This window comes from Macaca thibetana, chromosome 6 (assembly GCF_024542745.1).
Source record: "Macaca thibetana thibetana isolate TM-01 chromosome 6, ASM2454274v1, whole genome shotgun sequence".
Lineage (NCBI taxonomy): Eukaryota > Metazoa > Chordata > Mammalia > Primates > Cercopithecidae > Macaca > Macaca thibetana.
The window spans coordinates 106073628-106095304 of NC_065583.1; the positions used below are offsets into that span (position 1 = coordinate 106073628).

The 21677-nt window shown below is 37.7% G+C and overlaps 1 protein-coding gene across 4 annotated transcripts in view; it reads left to right on the forward strand.

The window, feature by feature from the left end:
• Window positions 1-20456, forward strand: part of CERT1 (ceramide transporter 1) — a 148796-nt gene extending 128340 nt beyond the window's left edge. For 2 of the 4 annotated variants that reach the window (XM_050794468.1, XM_050794466.1), the window contains 6 exons: window positions 2420-2552; window positions 3733-3803; window positions 6375-6503; window positions 7254-7383; window positions 9029-9165; window positions 20289-20456. In XM_050794468.1, the coding sequence (XP_050650425.1) occupies window positions 2420-2552; window positions 3733-3803; window positions 6375-6503; window positions 7254-7383; window positions 9029-9156 (591 nt within the window). In that variant the 3' untranslated portion in view covers window positions 9157-9165; window positions 20289-20456. Of the gene's footprint in view, window positions 1-2419; window positions 2553-3732; window positions 3804-6374; window positions 6504-7253; window positions 7384-9028; window positions 9166-14455; window positions 15330-20288 lie in introns of those variants that run through there. The other 2 variants (XM_050794465.1, XM_050794467.1) reach the window with 1 other exon arrangement.
• The last annotated feature ends 1221 nt before the right edge of the window (window positions 20457-21677 follow it).

A 21677-nucleotide genomic window follows, 5' to 3' on the forward strand; every position in this document is an offset into this window, starting at 1 on the left:
GAAGAAAAAGAATATTGACATTTAAAAGGTACTATTGGCCAGGCACAGTGGCTCATACCCGTAATCCCAGCACTTTAGGAGGACATGGCAGGTGGATTACTTGAGCTCAGGGGTTCAAGTCAAACCTGGGCAACACGGTGAAACCCCATCTCTACAAAAAATACAAAAATTAGCCAGGTGCAGTGCCACACACCTGTGGTCCTAGCTACTCAGGAGGCTGAGGCGAAAGATCCCTTGAGCCAGGGAGGTCAAGGCTGCAATGAGCCACATTTGTGCCACTGCACTCTAGCCTGGGTGACAAACTAAGACCCTGTCTAAAAAAATAGTATATATATATGTGTGTGTATGCATGCTATTACTTGGCCCCATCTGATAACGTACTGAGTGAAGAGTACAGATGAGTGGTGGAGAAAATCAGAAAAGAAAGATCTCTGTGATTTGAAACAATTAGATTGTTTTACAATGCAGAGAAGCATTTGAACTGCATCTGGAAATAATAACAAAATTGTTTTTATTAATTTATTAATAATGATGTGAGCAAAAACTTGAAAGCAAACTTTTTAGTCGGGATTTTTGCATAATCTGTGTTGACCAGAATTATTCTAGCAAATAAGATATAATATTAGATGCTGAGATCTCCTCTCATCTTGAATAAGGAACAAATTAAGACATAAAATAAAAGAGACAGATAAATGAGTTACCAGAATGTTAGCTATAATTCTGATAAGGTGATTGTAGAAAATAGTTTGAGATCAGCTGCTACAGGGTCTTGTTATTCCAGAATTAAGCATGTTCCTGGCATTGCTGGATAATCACAAACCTTCACTACAGAAGCAGGCCAGGATGTATGCTCTTTGCGGAAGAAAGGGTTGAGCCACACCTGCCTTATTTGTTCTGTAGTCATCATTCAGTCACGGTAGAGTCACCTACCTCTAAGGAGGAGGAAGTGAAGCACTGAAGAGAAGCCAGGAGTGATGGTCTAGATGAAGTCTCTCCAGCTGGAACAAGGAATAGAAAATAAGTACTCCTACAGCACACAGTGTTAGAGAAATTGGACCTAGATTATGGGAAGCATAAAGTTACTCTCTAAAGAGAATAGTCATTGTCTATAACAATTGTCTGTAACAGTAGATTCCACTGTATGAAAAGTATCTTTTTTTTTTTTTTTTTTTTTTTTTTTGGTAATCCCGACTAACTGGGATTACAGGCACCCACCACTATGCTGGGCTAGTTTTTGTATTTTTAGTAGAGATGGGGTTTCACCGTATTGGCTTGGCTGGTTTCAAACTCCTGACCTCAGGTGATACGCCCACCTCAGCCTCCCAAAGTGCTGGGATAGAAAAGTATAATTTTAAGAAGATCAAGCTGATAGGGAAGAAACTGGAGAACAAGCAGACTACTTAAAAGAGTCAGGCACAAAGTGATAGCTGGACATAGTGGCTGACGCCTGTAATCCCAGCTACTCAGGAAGCTGAGACAGGAGAATCGTTTGAACCTGGGAGGCGGAGGTTGCAGTGAGCCAAGATGGCGCCATTGCACTCCAGCCTGGGCAAGAAGAGCGAAACTCCATCTCAAAAAAAAAAAAGAAGAAGAATAGTAAAAAGCTTACTAGCTGTGTGAACTGTAAAGGGAGGAATCAAAAGTCTAGAGTTTCTAGTTTGGGTAGCTGGGAAAACGGTGGTCCCAATGATATGAGTAATAAATCTGTAGGGGAAGGTAGTCTGTTGAGAGATGCTGTAATAGAAACTATGTGAAATGTCTAGCCCCATAGGTCCTTCATAAATTGGCACTTGGTTCTCCCCCATGATACGTGTTTCTTCATTTCTCAAAAGTATTTATCACATAATTATCTAAAGTAGCAAACTATAATTTTAAAATAATTAATTTTACTTAGCATTTAAGGTATATAACCTCAGTATTTAAAGTAAGATAGATCTGTTATTTATGTTTTTGCCATCTTAGCTTTCAGCCATTGATTTAACAAATAACCAAGTGCCTACTGTGTTTCAGATACATCTATTCTAGATGTTGGGATACAGCATTGAACAAAGCAACCTTAATTTAGTATCTTTAAGGAGAATATATTCTAGCCAGGTTTATTTGGTTTTCTTAGCCATGTTAAACAGTCTTTGAGAATGTTTGGTAAATAATGCCTAATTCAAATTGATACATTTATTTTTAAACAACTCACAGTAAGTTATTTATCACATACGCATGTTTTTTATGAAGTTTACCTTGGATTTATAATTTTCAGTACTTTTTGTTAATTTGAAATTTTTAATTTTCTTTTAGCAGAATATGTTCTATAAATAGATTTTCATAAAAATCTAAAGAGCAGCCATATTTAAAAGCATGTTTTCATGCTTTTATGGACTTGATTTTTAATTTTCAAACAGTTTTGGAATTATGTTATCTTTAGGTATACAGAAGAGAAGTAGAAGAAAATGGGATTGTTCTGGATCCTTTAAAAGCTACCCATGCAGTTAAAGGCGTCACAGGACATGAGGTCTGCAATTATTTCTGGAATGTTGACGTTCGCAATGACTGGGAAAGTAAGCTGTCATTATTAATATATTTTAATCTAATTATTATTTTGAATTTAATATCAAATCCAGCCTAGTTTTCTGCATCTCATACATAGTTCACAAAATCAACTTAGAAAGTATTTGGAAAATCATGTAGAGGACTAACAATACATTTATGTGGAACTTTTCAGTGTACAAAATGCTTCCTACTATGTAATTTGATCCAATAACCTCAGTAATCCTACAATGATAAGTAGTTATTATTGCTTATTTTACATACAAATTAAGTAAAATTCAGATAGGCAAAGTGACTTGTCAAAGGCAACAAGGTGGAGAAGCCAAGACTGAAATTGAAGATTTCTGTTTCATCATCTACTTTTTCCTAAACTGTTTCCATGGTAAATCCTAGGTGAATCCTTTTGTGATTACTTTAGAATTATTATTTTTTTTTAGACTGAGTTTTGCTCTTGTTGCCCAGGCTGGAGTACAATGACGTGATCTCAGCTCCCTGCAACCTTTACCTCCCCAGTTCAAGTGATTCTTCTGCCTCAGCCTCCCAAGTAGCTGGGATTACAGGTGTACACCATCACGCCCAGCTAATTTTTGCATTTTTTAGTAGAGACAGGGTTTCACCATGTTGGCCAGGCTAGTCTCGAACTCCTTACCTGAGGTGATCCACCTGCCTCGGCCTCCCAAAGTGCTGGGATTACAGACATGAGCCACCGCGCCCAGCCTAGAGTTACTCTTAGTGTGTATTCCGCTTAGACACACAATCTCCTAAGTATAGATACTTCTCAACATCATGTTTATCATTGGCAGTCTGACATCCCTTTTTCACAGAAATAGCCACCTAAGATTAGATATAACAATTTATTTAACATCAATAAATTAGGGAAAAAGGGAACAGTTTTAGTGTTAGGGAACTATTTGTGCCTGAGTGATGCAGTAGTGATTAGAATTGCTTTCTTGCTGTGGGAGATAGATATTGGGCCAAAGAAAATGAGGCTTCCTGGTGATCAGACCTCACATCCCTCATCTGTAACCACAATGCTAAGTGTTAGCTACCTTCCATTTGGACGTAGCCTAGATAGGGCAGGATCTTGTTCAATTGACCATACTGTCCATTCGTACGTGACTTTCATCATAAGTTAATTGATCACATTCTAGGAAAAGATAATTTATCTTTTTATTATTCTCTTCATTTCAGCAACTATAGAAAACTTTCATGTGGTGGAAACATTAGCTGATAATGCAATCATCATTTATCAAACACACAAGGTAAAGATCTCTTCATTCATCCTAAAAGGACTTCAATGTAGTTCAAACACAGACATGCAGATTCCCTAAAGTAAAATTGGGGAGGTTATTAAAAGGCACAAAAATCCAAAGACTTTATTAATGATTCATGAATGTCATATATTTGAAAGGTGTATCAACCTGTTCAGAGCAGAAATGTGTGCAGGCAAGAATCTGAGAGAGACAATCTAGAAATAGAGTGCTTGATAAAGATCAACAGTTAGTTCCCTTGATGCGGTTTTTATTTTTGAAGAGACAGGGTCTTGCTATGTTTCCCAGGCTAGGCTCAAACTCCTGAGCTCAAGTGATCCTCCTGCCTCAGCCTCCCAAGTAATTGGAACTATAGGTGTATGCCACGCTCTCAGCTTTCTTTATACACATTTTAAGTCTAGAAAAGAGCCTTCTGAAATACTGAAATACATTTAAATACCTTTCTAGTATCTAGTCTCTATTAAGAGGTAAATGATAGTTACCAAATATGAATGTGAATTATAGCTTCCTGTGACAACAACAATAAGGGTAATGGCTAGTATGGTATTAGCCTATGTTAAGACTAATAGATATAAAAGTAAGTGGATTATCTGAAGGCAAAGAAAAATCGCAGAGCATGACTTGAGAGGTTAGTCATACACCAGAGCACACAGAAATATAAATTAGTTCCCTTTCACCTTATTTCTTCTTCTGCTATTCTTGATATTTAAAATTATAGAATTAATATTTCTCTTGCCTTATTCTGCTGTTTCTTTTCTGAAAACTGCCCAATAACATAATGTGTATATCATAATAAAAGGAATTAAAATTTTGGAGAGATCCACCAAAAACAATATTAAACATTATAAAAGAAATATAATGATTTAATAGATACTTTGTTTTTCCAATTCAGTGAGTACTTCATTTTTCTTTTTTAAATGGTTTTTGAGTGCATTGTATGAAAACATTAGTCTGTTTTGTATTAAGCTCAGTCTTGTCATCTGAGACATCTTGTATCTAATAATTAGGAGCCATACTTAATTTTACATGATAGCTGCTCAGAAATGCATAACAGTTAAGATTCTGTTTTAGCATACAAATTTTGAAGTCTAATTTGAAATCTAAAATTTAGTAAATGTCAGAATATTAATAAGTCGCCCTAAAATTGGGAATGAAGATAAATAACCAATAATTTAGAACCAAAAGAGCCTTATTATCTGAAAATAATCCATCATGGAAAACAATCTGCTGAAGGTATTCTACTAGATAAATAGTAGATGGAGAGAGGGTCATATAAGTTGTATCAGGATTGAAAAATAAAACTAAAAATTATTAAAATCTTATATGTAACAAAATGTGTTACAGTTATAATTATTTGCCAATTCTTGGAATAAACAAATTGTCCTGGAATAATTTTTCCAAGAAAATCACATTACATTCACAATGTATGTAACCATACCACTAACACTATATCTGAAATTTATCATCACCCCAGACAGAAACTCCGTACTCATTTAAGCAACAACTCTCCATTCCCCTCTCCTCACATTCCATGATAATGTTCTGCTTAGACTCAAAGTCTATAGTGTTATTTACACTACAATATTTTTCCCTTTAAATTTGACTTCTTTTACAGTATGGTCTTAAAAGAGGGCTACTGGTCTCTTGATGTTTAAGTCATTCTCATTCTTTAAATTTCTATCTTATCATCCTGTGGATTTGTATTCATTAGGTCTAAATTTGCCAAATCTTCATGTATTACTGTCCCCACACAATTTACCTAACATTGCGTTCGTCAACTGCATGAAATTTTGTATCTTTAAAAAATAAATCATTTCATCTTGCAAATGATTTGTATTGTATGCTATTTATTACTCTCAGTAATCAAGAATGACACTGCATAATAAGGACTAGTCCAGGTACATATATGAGATAACCAAAACAGAAGTAACAAACAGGATAAAAGATTTGTGTTGGTTTTTTTTTGTTTTTGTTTTTTTCTCATTTAAAGGAGTCCCATTTATTGAAGACCTAGGCTCCATGTCATTCCCAGAGTATATGTTTCCCCTTGCATACCTTAATACTGAAATACTCAATCTAAGTGACTTAGAATTCTTTCTAATGTGATTTGATTCAAAGAAGTCTTTTTTCTTTAAATCTTTGAATCTAAGCGGACCATAATCATGGAGTATGAGGAGAGAGGAATGGAAAGTTGTTGCTTAATGGGTACAGAGTTTCTGTTTGGGATGATGATAAATTTCAGAGATAGCCATATGGTTACACAGCACTGTGAATGTAATTAATGTCCCTGAATTGTACCTTAAAAATTAGTTAAAATGGCAAATTATATGTGTATATATTTTACTATAATTTAAAAAATAGAACATTATTCCTTTTATTATATTGTTCTGCAAAGCTATTAACTCTGTTCATAATTAATCATTTGGTAGATATCCTCAGATGCTTTCTGTTTAAAATTTGAGAGATTTTACCTTCAATTAAGACATTTATTGGCATTACATTTGTTTGTCCTGTTAGTTCCATGTTAGATCTGTTTTTCAGAAGATTTTTACTTCTCCACAGAGGGTGTGGCCTGCTTCTCAGCGAGACGTATTATATCTTTCTGCCATTCGAAAGATATCAGCCTTGACTGAAAATGACCCTGAAACTTGGATAGTTTGTAATTTTTCTGTGGATCATGACAGTGCTCCTGTAAGTACAATATATATAAATGTGTATAATTAAACAATATAAAGCTAAATACACAATGCAGGATAAAGACGATAAACACATCCCACACACAATACTTGATTTGATAATGCTTCTTATTGTGTTAGATTGACTGCTAGCAATAGTATAGCCCATGTGTTGTCTGAGGGCAACAGTCATGGCTATGAACATTCCACCAGGGCCATTTACCTTTCCTTCTAAGGTTTGGTGAAACAGCCAAAAGGGCAGTACGTACCCTGGGCAATAGGCTACTTCCCACAGTTATCTCTTAAGCCATTATCAACTACCAGCCAAACCTCTGTGGTTTACCACAATTTAGCTCCATTTACCACTTAAGAGGAGGGAAGCCTGGGCAACATGGTTAGACCCCATCTCTATTAAAGAAAAATTTTGTTTTTCTTTTTTTTTTAATTAGCCAGGCCTGGTGATGTGTACCTGTGGTCCCAGCTACTCTGGAGGTTGAGGCAGGAGGATTGCTTGAGCCCAGGAGTTTGAGGCTGCAGTGAACTATGATGGCGCCACTGCACTCCAGAGTGGGCAACAGAGCAAGACCCTGTCCCCGAAAAAAGTGGGTGGGGAGGAATCCTGGTGTCATATCAGCTTGGTGCTTATAAGATTTCACTGGAGATAGTTTTTAAGAGTTATGATTTTGGTTAACCTAATATGAGACTAGACCAGCAGAGTTTACAAAATACTGGGTATCTACTGATGCTTTGTTTTTTGTTTTGGCAGCTAAACAACCGATGTGTCCGTGCCAAAATAAATGTTGCTATGATTTGTCAAACCTTGGTAAGCCCACCAGAGGGAAACCAGGAAATTAGCAGGGATAACATTCTATGCAAGATTACATATGTAGCTAATGGTATGTATTTTATTGTTTTTGCTCTTTGATAATGTGGCTGTTCTTGATCATGACCTATATGACAACAGTTTGGACAAATGCCTTTTTCTTATCCATTAGTTTACTGAATTTTAATTTGGAGAAAGGTATATCAGAATTACTAGAGAATCTTTGAAAATACAGATGTCTGAATTTCACCCTGGAGCTACTACTATATGAGTATTTCTGAAGCTAGAGGTGGATAAGTAAATTTTAAAACTTTATCCCTAGGTCACTGTCATATACCCTTCTTTTTTTTTTTTTTTTTTTTCTGAGATGGAGTCTCGCTATGTTGCCCAGGCTGGAGTGCAATGGTGCAATCTCAGCTCACTGCAACTTCCGCCTCCCAGGTTCGAGCGTTTCTCTGCCTCAGCCTCCCCAGTAGCTGGGATTACAGGTGCCCACCACCATGCCCAGCTAATTTTTTGTATTTTTAGTAGAGACAGGGTTTCACCATCTTGGCAAGGCTGGTCTTGAACTCCTCACCTGGTCCTGAACTCCTGACCTGGTCCTGAACTCCTGATCCACCCACCTTGGCCTCCCAGAGTGCTGGGATTCCAGGCGTGAGCCACTGCACCCGGCCTAGCCTTCATTTTTAAGCACCATTTTCTTAGATATTTGCCTAATAGAATGTGTTTATAATTAGGAATATAAGCAACAGTGGGGAAGGAAATTAAGAGTTCTTTTACTCATTGTCAGCCTTTTTAACTTTCTGAATCAGGGCTCCCCTAACCTTATTTGTTGCTAGTTACATATTTATTTCTCTTTGGCATTCATTGTCAGGCTTTTTGTTTTCTGAGTCAGCGCTTCCCTAGTCCTTATTAGTTGCTAGTTACCTATTTCTTTCGCTTTGAATAGGCCTTTTCATTGCTTGCTTTGGGTCCTTGCTTTACCTACTTTGCACCTGCAGTAATCATTGCAACCTCTCTCATCAAAAGTCAAACCTTCTTTATATAGGGCCATAACTGCTAGTATGTTTAAAGAAACAGTTGTACCTGAGTAAGTTACTATTTAATTACAGTACAGATTTATGAATAAATCTGCCTTAAATAACCTTAAGTGGTGCTATAGTAATTTTTACAGGTAATTTCGGGAACCAAGAACATTGTAGAAAGGTTATAAATGCTTTCTTATTTGCTGTCTGATTATGTCTGATGGATAGTGTTAAGGAATGAACGGTTGGGACTTAAAAAATGCTAATTAGTCCGGCCAGGTACAGTGACTTATGCCTGTAATCCCAGCACCTTGGGAGGCTGAGACGGGCGGATCATGAGGTCAAGAGTTCGAGACCATCCTGGCCAACATGGTGAAACCCTGTCTCTACTAAAAATACAAAAATTAGCTGGGCATGGTGGTGTGCACCTGTAATCCCAGCTACTCAGGAGGCTGAGGCAGGAGAATTCACTTGAACCCCAGAGGCGGAGGTTGCAGTGAGCCAAGATCACACCACTGCACTCCACCCTGGCAACAGAGCGAGACTCTGTCTCGAAAAAAAAAAAAGAAAAAAAAGAAGATGCAAATTGGTCCAATGTGAGGAATATTTTAAAAGCAAGGGAACAAATTAAGTGCTTCACATATGTTTGGAGAATTGTATCTTAATACATTTTAATTTTCCTTTATCTTACAGTGAACCCTGGTGGATGGGCACCAGCCTCAGTGTTAAGGGCAGTGGCAAAGCGAGAGTATCCTAAATTTCTAAAACGTTTTACTTCTTACGTCCAAGAAAAAACTGCAGGAAAGCCTATTTTGTTCTAGTATTAACAGGTACTAGAAGATATGTTTTACCTTTTTTTTTTTTAACTTTATTTGACTAATATGACTCTGTCGATACCAAAATTTAGTTGTTGAAAGTATTTGCTGTGTTTTTTGATGTTCCCCTATAGAGTATTGTTTCGTTGGTTTTTGTTGTTGTCATTGTTGTTGTTTTAAACAGGGTCTTGCTCTGTTGCCTAAGCTGGAGTGCAGTGACATCATCACAGCTCACTGCAACCTCGACCTCTGGCATCAAGCGATCCTCTCATCTCAGCCTTCACAGTAGCTGGAAGTCCCCGCAGGCATGTGCCACCACACTCAGCTAATTTTTTTTTTTGTAGAGATAAGGGTCTTGCTATGTTACCCAAGTTGGTCTTGAACTCCTGGCCTCAAACAATCATCCTGCCTCAGTCTCCCAAAGTGCTGGGATTACAGACATGAGCCACCATGCCTGGCCTTGGGAATTGCAGTTTATAGCCTTTAAAACTTAATTTTTTTATTGTTTCCTTTTTCTTCTAATGCTTATGTAAAGAAATTTTGATATTATAGAACTGTAGAATTGCAGAAGGGCAAACTTCCTGTATGTATTCTTTCCTTTCCTCGAAACTGTTATTTTTGTTGTATAATCTTCCAGATTTTTCTTTGTATATACTGACATATTTTTGAGAGTTAAAATGTTTATACTTACTATTATAACAAAATTCTTGTTTTATAGCCTGTTTTTTTTCACTTAACAATGTATCTTGACTATCTTTCTATATTTATAAGACATTAGATGTGTAAAATATCTCATTCTTTTAACATTTGTTACATGCGTGTTGCAGAATTTATTAACTAGTCCCACATTAATGTCTGAGTTGGTTCCGTATTTTTACTGTCAACCAGTACAGCACTGAACACCTCTATGCAAAGAGGTAGAATCTTTAACCTTTTTTGTTGTTGTTGAGACAACATTTCTCTCTTGCTGCCCAGGCTGGGGTGCAGTGGCGCAATCTCAGCTCACTGCAACCTCTGCCTCCCAGGTTCAAGCGATTCTCCTGCCTCAGCCTCCTGAGTAGCTGGGATTACAGGCGTCCACCACCATGCCCAGCCTATTTTTGTATTTTTAGTAGAGACGGGGTTTTGCCGTGTTGGCCAGGCTGGTCTCGAACTCTGACCTCAGGTGACCTGCTCTCCTGAGCCTCCCAAATTGCTGGGTTTACAGGCGTGAGCCACTGCGCCCGGCCCAGAATCTTTAACTTTTTAAAGTAAGTGATACATTAACATGATTAAAAGTCAAAAGTGACCAGGCGCAGTGGGTCACACCTGTAATCCCATCACTTTTTGGGAGACCAAGGTGGGAGAATGGCTTGAGGCCAGGAGTTCAAGTCTAGCCTGGGTAACACAGCAAGGTTCCATCTTGACAAAAAAAAAAATTAGGCGTGGTGGCATACACGTATAGTCCTAGTTACTTGGGAGGCTGAAGCAGGAAGATCGCTTTGTCCGGGAGTTTTAGGCTGCAGTGAGCTGTGGTTATACGACTGCACTCCAGCCTGGACAGGTAATGTCTCTTAAAAAAAAAAAGTCAGAAGTATGAAAAAGTTCTGAGATGGGCGGATCACGAGGTCAGGAGATTGAGACCATCCTGGCTAACCTGGTGAAACCCCGTCTCTACTAAAAAATACTGAAAACTAGCCGGGCGAGGTGGCGGGCAGCTGTAGTCCCAGCTACTCGGGAGGGTGAGGCAGGAGAATGGCATAAACCCGGGAGGCGGAGCTTGCAGTGAGGTGAAATTTAGCCAGTGCACTTCAGCCTGGGCAGCAGAGCGAGACTCCATCTCAAAAAAACAACAAAAAAAAGAAGTATGAAAGAGTTACACAGTAAAATTTATCCTGTCTTGCATTTGCCATATACTATTAACTATTACTATATGCTATTACTAGTTTTTTCCAGAAAGTTTTTAATGCTTGAATGAACAAATACTAGTGTATTTTCTACACACATACACTTTTTTTGTTGTTAGAGAAGCAGCAGCATACTGTAAACACTGTTCAACATCTTATATTCGCATTTTATCTTGAAGGTCTCACATATTTATAAGGAGCTTCCTCATTTTGATGGCTATACAGTAGTCCATTGTGTAGATACACATAATTTGTTTAATCAGTTCTGCATTGGTGAATATTACAGTTTCCAATTTTTGCTAGAACAGTGTTTTAATTGTATCCATATGTCATTTTGTACTTGCAAGTTTATATGTGGGAAAAATTAATAGATGTGGTACTACTGGCCCTGCTAGGGGTTTGTGCATTTATAATTTAGATACTACTTTTCATAGAGGTTATAGTAATTGACCATCTCAACAGCAATAATGAATTGCAGTGCCTGTGTCCCATAATTTTTCATACAATGCGTAAAACAAAACTTTGTAACTTTCCCAACTCATTAGGTGAAAAATACTCTGTCAGTGTAGTTTTAATTGTATTCTTATGACCGAGTTTAAGCCTGCTTTGGTCCATTGAGAATCTTTTGTATAATACTATTTCTATAAATTCTATTTTGTAATAACATTTAAAATATTACTAGGTATTGCCAATTGTGATACACAAATGGTAAGCAGTAACACGTGAATATCTTCTCATTCTCACCTATACTGAATGTTAAGTAATTGGCTGAGAAATGTATATTCTTGAGTCCTTTTCTTTAGCTAAAAATAATAGTCAATTATATAATGAAATAATGTTAAACAAATCTGATTTCTAATGATATTTATAGTATGTCTTTCTTTTAAAAAAATGCAAAGGCTAAATTTATTGTCCGATACTAATATCCCATATTAACATAAGGTGTATTACATTGATGTCTTACTTAGCTTTTTCCCAGGAAAAAGGGTATTTGAAAATAGTGTTTTGTAATATAGCCTGACTCTTTAGGGATTCTCTCCTCAGGCACATGTGCACTGCATTAAGTGTGCTCACGATTTTTATAGTATCTTGTACTTTAGAATTGTTATAGCTAGATCTGGATGCATTACTTCTTATTGTTTCTGAGTCTGTGCCATATTTATCAAATAAACCAGAAAACTGATGGCACGTGACAGAAACAGGCTTATCACCCTGCTTAGTGATATGTCTGTTTGCCATAGCCACTAGGTTTTTAAAGTGGTGCTGTTTCACTCTATCCAAGACCAGATTTTGTTTCACTCTGTCTTCTCTCTTCACCATGACCTCGCTGAAACAGCCTCCCTCTTGATGCTTTATATGACTTCCTTACCAAAGGGGCTCAGATATTCAACTAAACAAGACAGAAAATATAACTTTGTATTAAAGCAAAAGAAATCAGAATGCAGTTCTGTGTAAAACATGCTCTCAATTATATTTGAGAAGAATAACTTTTTGAAACATTTGAAAGATACATGGTAGGATATTAGCAGCATTTGCATCTAGACTGTTGGATTTAGAGCAGTGTTTTATTGACTGTCTGTGTGTGTGTATGTATATGTGCACAGATTTTTCATTTATGGACCTAGGAGGGAGGAGCTTGGAATCTTAAAAACGTCTCTGGGGAAGAGAGGTCTATTGTTTGTGGATACGTGTATATGTGTGCAAAGATACAACTCAAAAGATTCATTGGCCCAAACTTAAATCTGGCTTTTTGAGTCCAGATTGAGTCTCTTTCTAACAAAGATCCAAATTCAAACCTTAATGTGAAAAAATCTTTGTTACTGTAACATGATTTTTTTTTTTTCTTACAATAATTATGGAAGATAAATGTATGAAGTCAAACCCAGCATTGAAACCCTAGGGAAGCGAACATTCTTAATTTTGGTGATGGAAAAAATAGTAACATTAAATAGTGTGTATATCACCTTTAGACAAAGTTCTGTAAAGAGTTAATAAGATCCAAAGTTGTTTAACAGTAAAAACTATATATATACATAGATTTTTTTTTAAAGACAGCGTCTCACTCCTGTCGCCCAGGCTGGAGTGCACTGGAGCAATCTCAGCTCACTGCAGCCTCAACTTTCCAAGTTCAGGTGTTCTCCTACCTCAGCCTCCTGAGTAGCTGGGACTACAGGCACACACCACCATGCCCGGCTAATTTTTTGTACTTTTAGTAGAGTTGGGGTTTCACCATGTTTCCCAGGCTGGTCTCAAACTCCTGAGCTCAGGCAATCCGCCTGCCTCAACCTCCCAAAGTGCTGGGATTACAGGCGTGGGCCACTAGCCCAGCCAGTAAAAACTTTTAAACTCATTTGACAAAGAGTTCAGAGCATGTTTGTTGATTAAATAAGGCAAGCGTCTCTCTCATAGCTTGAATACATTTTTTAAATTCTTGATAAATAGTATTGTATGTCATAATTTTTATTGCAGGCTAAGAAAAGAAATGCCATGTTGTGGGGTAAAAATCAGGAGACCTTTCACTGATCCCCTCTGCTTGCCTATATTGCCCTTTTTTTTTTTTTCAGATGCCTAACCCCCTTTATTTCACACACCTATGCAAATTGTGAGGCCGAGGATGTGACTACAAACAGTTAAGATCTGATTTACATAAATAAGCTTTCTCCCTCATGAAAATACACTGTGTCACTTCACACTTGGTCTGACACACACAAAAAATTCTCACCCTATGTGGCACAAATACACTGAGCATGCAATATTAAGTACACTTTCCATTTTATTTTTCTCCAGAGAATAGTCCATCTTCAGTCTTTAAGGACGCAGCTCCTTACATGGGCTTTGGTGGGGGTCAAGGGGCAGCACCCACAGATCTAAACTGGGGTGGAGGTATTTGATTCTTCTCCATGAGATCAATTCCTGACTACTTTGCTGTGAATTGCACAAGTCACACAGTAATGCAGCTTCACATACAGCTTGGGAAGCACATAGACATCACAGACGCTTGCTTCGGAAATGTCCCTGACTGCTGCGGCCTTCACTGTGTATCAAATGACGAATTCTTAATGGCCTTGTCCTTGAGCACGCATAGGGCACAGTTGGTGCAGCAAACAGGCTGCACGTGGCAGCGGCCCTTTTTGGCACAACCATTGTTCCTTCTTTTCTTTGTCATCTTGGAGGCCCAGACCGTAGAGAGGACTATTCCCCTAACTTTTGAAAAATTCCATATACCTTCGATTCCTTGCTGATAGGATAAGTTCAAATTTGTAAGGTTAATAATTTTGCATTCATAATGATAAATTTTAATAGAGATTCTGTGCATTCCATGAATATGGAGGGTGGGAGAACTGTGTTCTGGTAGTCTTGCAGCTGTTAGTAACAAACATACTGCTGAGTTTTTTACTTGTCTTTTTTTTTCCCTTCAGTGACTGAAGCAAGGCTGTGTGACATTCCATGTTGGAGAAAAAAAGAAAAAAAAAAAAGCTGAATGCTCTAAGCTGGAACGTAGGATCTATAGCCTTGTCTGTGGCCCAAGACCTTGGCCTTGTGTACAAAAATGACAAAATATTGCAATAGCAAAGCTGAACATCTAACACTAGCTATCTCCTGCTAGATCTCCTTGCTCAGCATATAACTATAAATACATGTAAAATTACATGTATATGGCTATATTTTTATTTGCTTGCTCCTAGAAGAGAAAAAAAAATCAACTTTGAATCACAACTAGGAATTGATGCTTTAATTTTTGGATACTTTTTCAGAATTTTTAATTTACTATGGTCCGGCCTAAGATCCTCTGTTGTATCAGGTTTTGTGCACAAAAGAAAAGCACAAAAGTTGAACGCACATGGGGCATGTGCTTTCTGTGCAGCAAATAATCTGGATGAGGTTCTTTTTTCAGGCCTACAGTCAAATCTGTGTCCAGAATTTTTTGACTTTTTTGCTTTGTATAATCATAGAATTCGTTGCTGCTGATTTCTATAATGATTCATGTTGTGTGTGTCTTAATAACTGAGGGCTGTCAATAACCTGTGATTTTGCCTTTTCTATAGTCTTACTCCCATGAAGAACTTTGGTTCTGATGGAGAAAGTGAAAAGCTTTATTTCTTCCCCCAGATATCTTTATATTTCTATTATATTTTTTAGTTGTGTACTGTGTGCTAGACATTTTTTTCAGTTTATTACAAACACAATTTGGTAATCCCTAAATTGGTTCTGCCTGTCTCCAAACAGAAATATCTGTACAAATCTTGTTGGTATAGACTACTTTCTGGAAAATGGTCAAGATAAATTCATGTTTTCTTTTTTTTTTTTTTTTTTTTTTTTTTTTTGAGACGGAGTCTCGCTCTGTCACCCAGGCTGGAGTGCAGTGGCCGGATCTCAGCTCACTGCAAGCTCCGCCTCCCGGGTTCACGCCATTCTCCTGCCTCAGCCTCCCGAGTAGCTGGGACTACAGGCGCCTGCCACCTCGCCCGGCTAAGTTTTTGTATTTTTAGTAGAGACGGGGTTTCACTGTGTTACCCAGGATGGTCTCGATCTCCTGACCTCGTGATCCGCCCGTCTCGGCCTCCCAAAGTGCTGGGATTACAGGCTTGAGCCACCGCGCCCGGCCAAATTCATGTTTTCTTTAAATTTCTAAGGTAGTATATGGTATAACTTGTTTAAAGCAAATCAGACTGAGTTTGACATTTAATTCAATATTTCTGGTATTCAGTAACGGGTATATATGTTTGTTCTTCCAGTTTGGGTCAGTTTAAAAGATAGGTTGCAAAGTATACATGGAAAATGTGAGCAATGCCTCTCTGCCTCTTGATCAGAAACTTCAGCAGAGCAGTAAAGATTCCACATGATTCAAACTGAAATGCATTTCTTTGTTGCTATATGAACTTAAAATGTAAAATACCTTTTTCAGTTTAAGTCTTGTGAACAACATTGAAGCATGGAGATGAGGCAAGGAATAGTGCTCACTGAAGTTGAAATGACTGCCCACTTCAAAATCTTCATTGTGTTTACACACCAGTGTATTTATACAAATCAGAGGCATTTTGTAGATGCTTCGCTGACTTGTTCAGCTCTGTAAAAACACAGAAATCGGACCCATTTTGTAAAGCAGAAAGTCATGTCACATGGAACATGTCCTGTATATATCACATACATGGTAATGGAGTCTTAATGATAAGTGCAAGATAATAATTTAATGATGGGATTAGTCTGATCGCTTAATATGCACAATCCTGGAAGTGAATTACTTGCATCAGATATAGTGATATTTATTATTCTGTACAGAGAGAAAAATACATATAAAACATATGCTTACATTACATGCACGCAGATTTCACGCTCCATAATCTTTTCTATTTTTTAATTTACCTTTCTGTAAATGATGTGCATGGAATATGCCTTATAGAAAAATGCTGTTCATAATTTGACTACGTGGAAAAGTGCCTATATGGTGGTAATGCTAGTAAGGCAAATAAGACAAATTATCATGTTGGTTTACTACATCACCAGTTAACATTTTATATTGTGATGTTTAAAAAAGAAAAGTTTATACCTCAAATGTGTATTTTATTTTACAATCAGCTGTGGGTTATGGGGTTGGGATGGGAGAATGGGAGGGTTGGGGAGGGCAGGTTTATTCACCATAGCCACTGATAAGAATCTTCAAAAAAATTCTGTATGCTCACTATAAATGTTTCTCTGTTTGCCATTTCTGGTAACTGTCATGAACACAGACAGTTAACTCTTTCATTACTAAATTGGATAGCTTTATTTTACAGAAGTATGGAAAGTTTACAAAGCAATATCTAAATCTAATTATCACTAGTTGCATTTGGACTAAATGTGATGATATACTTTTGCAATTGATTCTGTAAATAAAATGATTACACTAAAATATTTGTATTAAGAGAAGAAAAGATAACATTTTACCTTTAGATAACTGCACTTTTACTTCACTAGAGTTAATTCCACCCAATCAGATTGAGAAATAAATTGGTGAATATGGAAAGAGTCCAAAAGAGGTCAGAATTTGGAGAGGTACTGGCCTTCTGGACAACATTTAGATCCTCTAGAATTATTTTCATTAAGCTGATTCCTACATCCTGAATATTCATGTTTTCTCATCTACAGATAATTTGTCTTCCTCCAAACCAAAAGAAAAAACTACCCTTTACTCTCTTTTCTACTCAGTTTATCTTTTGTGCTATGTTAGAAACTTGAAATCTATTGGTGATGTGGGGTTTTATCCCTGACTGCCACTGCACAGGACAAGAGAGCACAGTGTTTCCGTTGGAATTCAGGACTCCTGGTTTTGAGGTAGAGGATGATCACTGCAGTACTTGGTTTGGTATTGCCACAGGGGTAACTAAACCAAAGGAGGGTTATATCTGCAAGGGAGGTGTAAGAAGGCAAAATAAGGAAAAGGAGGAATGGGTTTTCTCTTTGTTCAGTTTCATCAACTAATTTATACACCTAATACAACGTCAGTGTCAATTGCTATTAAGAAATTTTTAGTTGGGCTGAGCTGGTTCTCTTGTGAAATTGTGCTGGTTATCTTTAAGCTTATCAGTTATTTGTCCAATTAAACACTTTTCACCAGTATTTAGTCCGAGTTGTACAGACGATGTATTTGGATTTTGTCATGGTTCATCTACAGACTCAAAACATAATCATTTTAAAGTACCTTGGGAGTGTGTAGAGTAACTTCTATAATAGCTTTATGATCCTGATGATGTTTTTTAAACATAATAAAGTTGGATCTTCCATGTTACAATCACAAAATTAAAACCAGTATTTAAAGTGGAAAAGTATTAAAATATTATGGACAAATATGCTGGCTTGATTTGTTTTCCTTAACCCTGAGATATTGCCCTACTCTGAGTAGTTAAGAGCTTGAAATTCAGTGTTCTTCCTGTAACCCAGTTAGGGATCAAGAAAACAAAGTTGCAGCCGACATTTTTATTTTGGTTTTTTTTTTTTTTTTGAGACAGAGTCTTGCTCTGTCACCTAGGCTTTGAGTGCAATGGCACGATCTTGGCTCACTGCAACCTCCATCTCGCAGGTTTAAGCGATTCTTGTGCCTCAGCCTCCCAAGTGGCTGTGATCACAGGCGTGAGGCACTACGCCCGGCTACTTTTTGTATTTTTAGTAGACACAGGGTTTTGCCATGTTGGCCAGGATGGTCTCGAACTCCTGACCTCAGATGATCCACCAACCTGGGCCTCCCAAAATGCTGGGATTACAGACATGAGCCAGTGCCCAGCCCGATTTTTTTTTAACAAAATATAACAGTGGAATATATCAAGTATATGACATGTAATAAATATTTTGTATGTATTTTGTCATATGTATTATACATATGTGTGTAGCGGGTTACAGTTTACAATGAATTTCTCACTGTGGATCACGTCCAGAAGTTTTAAAAGATTGCTAGAGAATTAAGCTATATTCACTTGGGTGTTTCTAAAATGGAAGCACAGCGCTGGCGAATGATACACATTTATTTTGTAATTGATCTGTATGCACTTAACCATAAATAAATCATCTCATTTATTTAAATCTCATTTAAATAATCTCAGCTCCACTTGTTGCACTCAGGGAATTTATGCCCTAGAACAACCATGAAATGGGAAGTGTGAACTTGCAGTTCACTCAGCCAGTGGATTCGTATTGAAAGGCACTGAGCATATTTCTTTCCTAGTGTTCAAAAATACATGACATCCAAACAATGTAATCTGTAAATAAAAACCAACTACTTAATCTGGTGGGATGCTGGAGGGAAAATCTGACTTGTGTTGAATTTGTTGACAGAGAAATATGTGGTCCTCATTCCTAGAGGGATTTTCTAGGGCAGTTTTAACTGCAGGTTTTGCTTTAGGCTTGACTTTGGAATATAACCTGCTAATAAGGTGTAGTTCTACCTAGCAGTTTCAAATGGGGTTGCTTTTATAGGCTCTTCCAGATTTTCTTGCCATTATTTGAACTTGGTTACTACAGAGTTCATACTATCATTTACATTGTCTGCCTATTAAGACACATTTTCTGTGAACTTTCCACATCTGTATCCTTTGAATAGCCTTGCACAGATATCATAAGTGAAGCTACTTTATTTGGCCTCTTCATTCTTTCTTTGTATAGAGTTCTGTGAGGTTAGTACTAGAACAAATCTTTAATATCTCTGAAGTTATTAGAAGATGCCAAACCACGATGTTCCTGTCACCCAGGCTCTGTGGTTGATGAGGTGTTGTGTGAGGGTATCTCCGTCGTGTCTGTACCAGGCACTGTGCCTGCTTTTTCTGACTCCTCCCCACTCAGCAGTCCAGTGAGGTGATAGTGGTGATTGGTGATACCACCCCTCTTTTACAGAGGAGGGAACAGGTTGGGGTTCCAAACCTACTGATTGACTCAAGTTTGTTTGCTTCCCATTAGACTTTACTTTTTAATGCCTATGTGTAATATCTAGAATATAGTGTTTGATGGACTGGAAAGAACCAACATGCTTGAAGACTAGCAATTTTGGTGTATGGGTCTTAGTCCCACACTTCAATATTGGCTTCACAAAATTCCAAATACACGTGGTTCCTTAACAATGGTTCGATTTATGATTGTTTGACTTTATACAAAGCACTACAAATACAGTACACTCCAACTTGCCATGGGGCTGTGTTCCAGTAAACCAATCATATGCGGAAAATACTGTAAGTCAAAAGTACATTTTCAGCCAGGGGCAGTGGCTCACACCTGTAATCCCAGAACTTTGGGAGACTGAAGCGGGTGGATCACCTGAACTCAGGAGTTGGAGACCAGCCTGTCCAACATAATGAAACCCTGTCTCTACTAAAAATAAAAAAGTTAGCTGGGTGTGGTGGCACACACCTGTAATCCCAGCTACTCAGGAGACTGAGGCAGGAGAATTGCTTGATCCCGGGAGGTGGATGTTGCAGTGAGCTGAGAGTGTACCACTGTACTCCAGCTTGGGTGACACAGCAAGACTCTGTCTCAAAAAAAAAAGTTTTCAGCTTACGGTATTTTCAACTTGGAATGGGCTTATCAGTACATGGCCACATCATAAGTCGAGGTGCTTCTGTCGAAATGCGTTATTATTTTAACTTATTTTCAACTTATCAATATGTGGTCCCATCACAAGGGGCTTTTGTAACGATGTGTCTTATAAAATCCCACCAGATACAGAAAGGAGGTCAGTAAAGATGAAATTTGATCACGATTTGGTGCTTAAACTTTCTTCCTGTCCTCCAGCTCAGATGAAACAGGAAACTGAGTCATAAAACATTACTACAAACAAGCCCAAGGATTTTATCCCAGATTTTCAACCCAAGGATGAGCTGCAATATAACTATCACTGTTTTGTTGGCTGCCTACCACAGAATGATCACTGAGGAAATAAACCAAGCTTTGGATTCACTGTAACTTGGTTTACTGTGGTTCTTTTCTGTATTATTGTTAGGATTGAGAGGTTTAAATGGTAACTGGGTCCAGCAGCAGGGAATCTGTGTGCAGCAGCTAAATCAAGGTGTAGTCAATGTACAAAACACTTTAGCAAATTGGATATCAGTAATTCCCCAGCACCCTAAAACAGTTCCCAAAACAAGAATTTATTGAACTACTACATGCCACAAAGGATTGGAGATACAGCAATAACCAGCATGTAGCCTTCATTGTTTTTGTCATAACCAAGCTTTTAAGAAATGTATCCAAAGTTAAAGGAAATAGGCTGGGCCGGGCATGGTGGCTCACACGTTTAGTAATCCCAGCACTTTGGGAGGCCAAGAGGTCAGGAGTTCGAGACCAGCCTGGCCAACATGGTGAAACCCCATCTCTACTAAAAATACAAAAGTTAGCTGGGCGTGGTGGTGAGCACCGTAATCCCAGCTACTCGGGAGGCTGCAGCAGGAGAATTGTTTGAACCCAGGAGGCAGAGGTTACAATGAGCCGAGATTGCACCATTGTACTCCAGCCTGGGCGATGGGGCAAGACTGTGTCTCAAAAAAATAAAGGAAATAGGCTTTGAGATCAGAAGCATTTGAATAAGGTACATTGAACTTACATTGTGACTTGGCCACAGTTGAGATGTACAGAAGTGTTTTTAATTCTTGGTTCTCAGTTCTCAAAAGGTAGATAGGAAATGGGTTGTTGCTGTGTTTTAAGTTCACCAGCCTCTGTACATTGATAGCACCATATTAATGGTATTCATTTTAATTTAAAACTACAATTTATAGTCTGTGACTCACTTTTCATTCCTAGCATCCAGTAGGTTTTTTGTTGTTATTTCTAAGTAAATTTCCAAGTCCCTGGTACCATGTATTCAACATACTGAGAAAGAATGAGACTTAGGAAGACCAGAGGTTCTCTTGCTCTCTCACTTGAACAGCTTTTATCTTGGGCAAATCATTTTAATGTGTCTAAGTCTATTGTAATCTTCTATAAAATTATACAAAGCCACCTACTATGGCTGTATCACAGGGTTGTTTGGGGAAGAGCAAGATAATGTATTTTAAAGCACTATGCAAATATTAAGGAAATACACAACTGCAAATATGTGCTAGGTGCTGGGTTTTGAATGGTAGAAATAGGAAGATGAGCAAGAGACAGGAATAATGACAAGTTGCAAACATTTGGGGGCTTTGA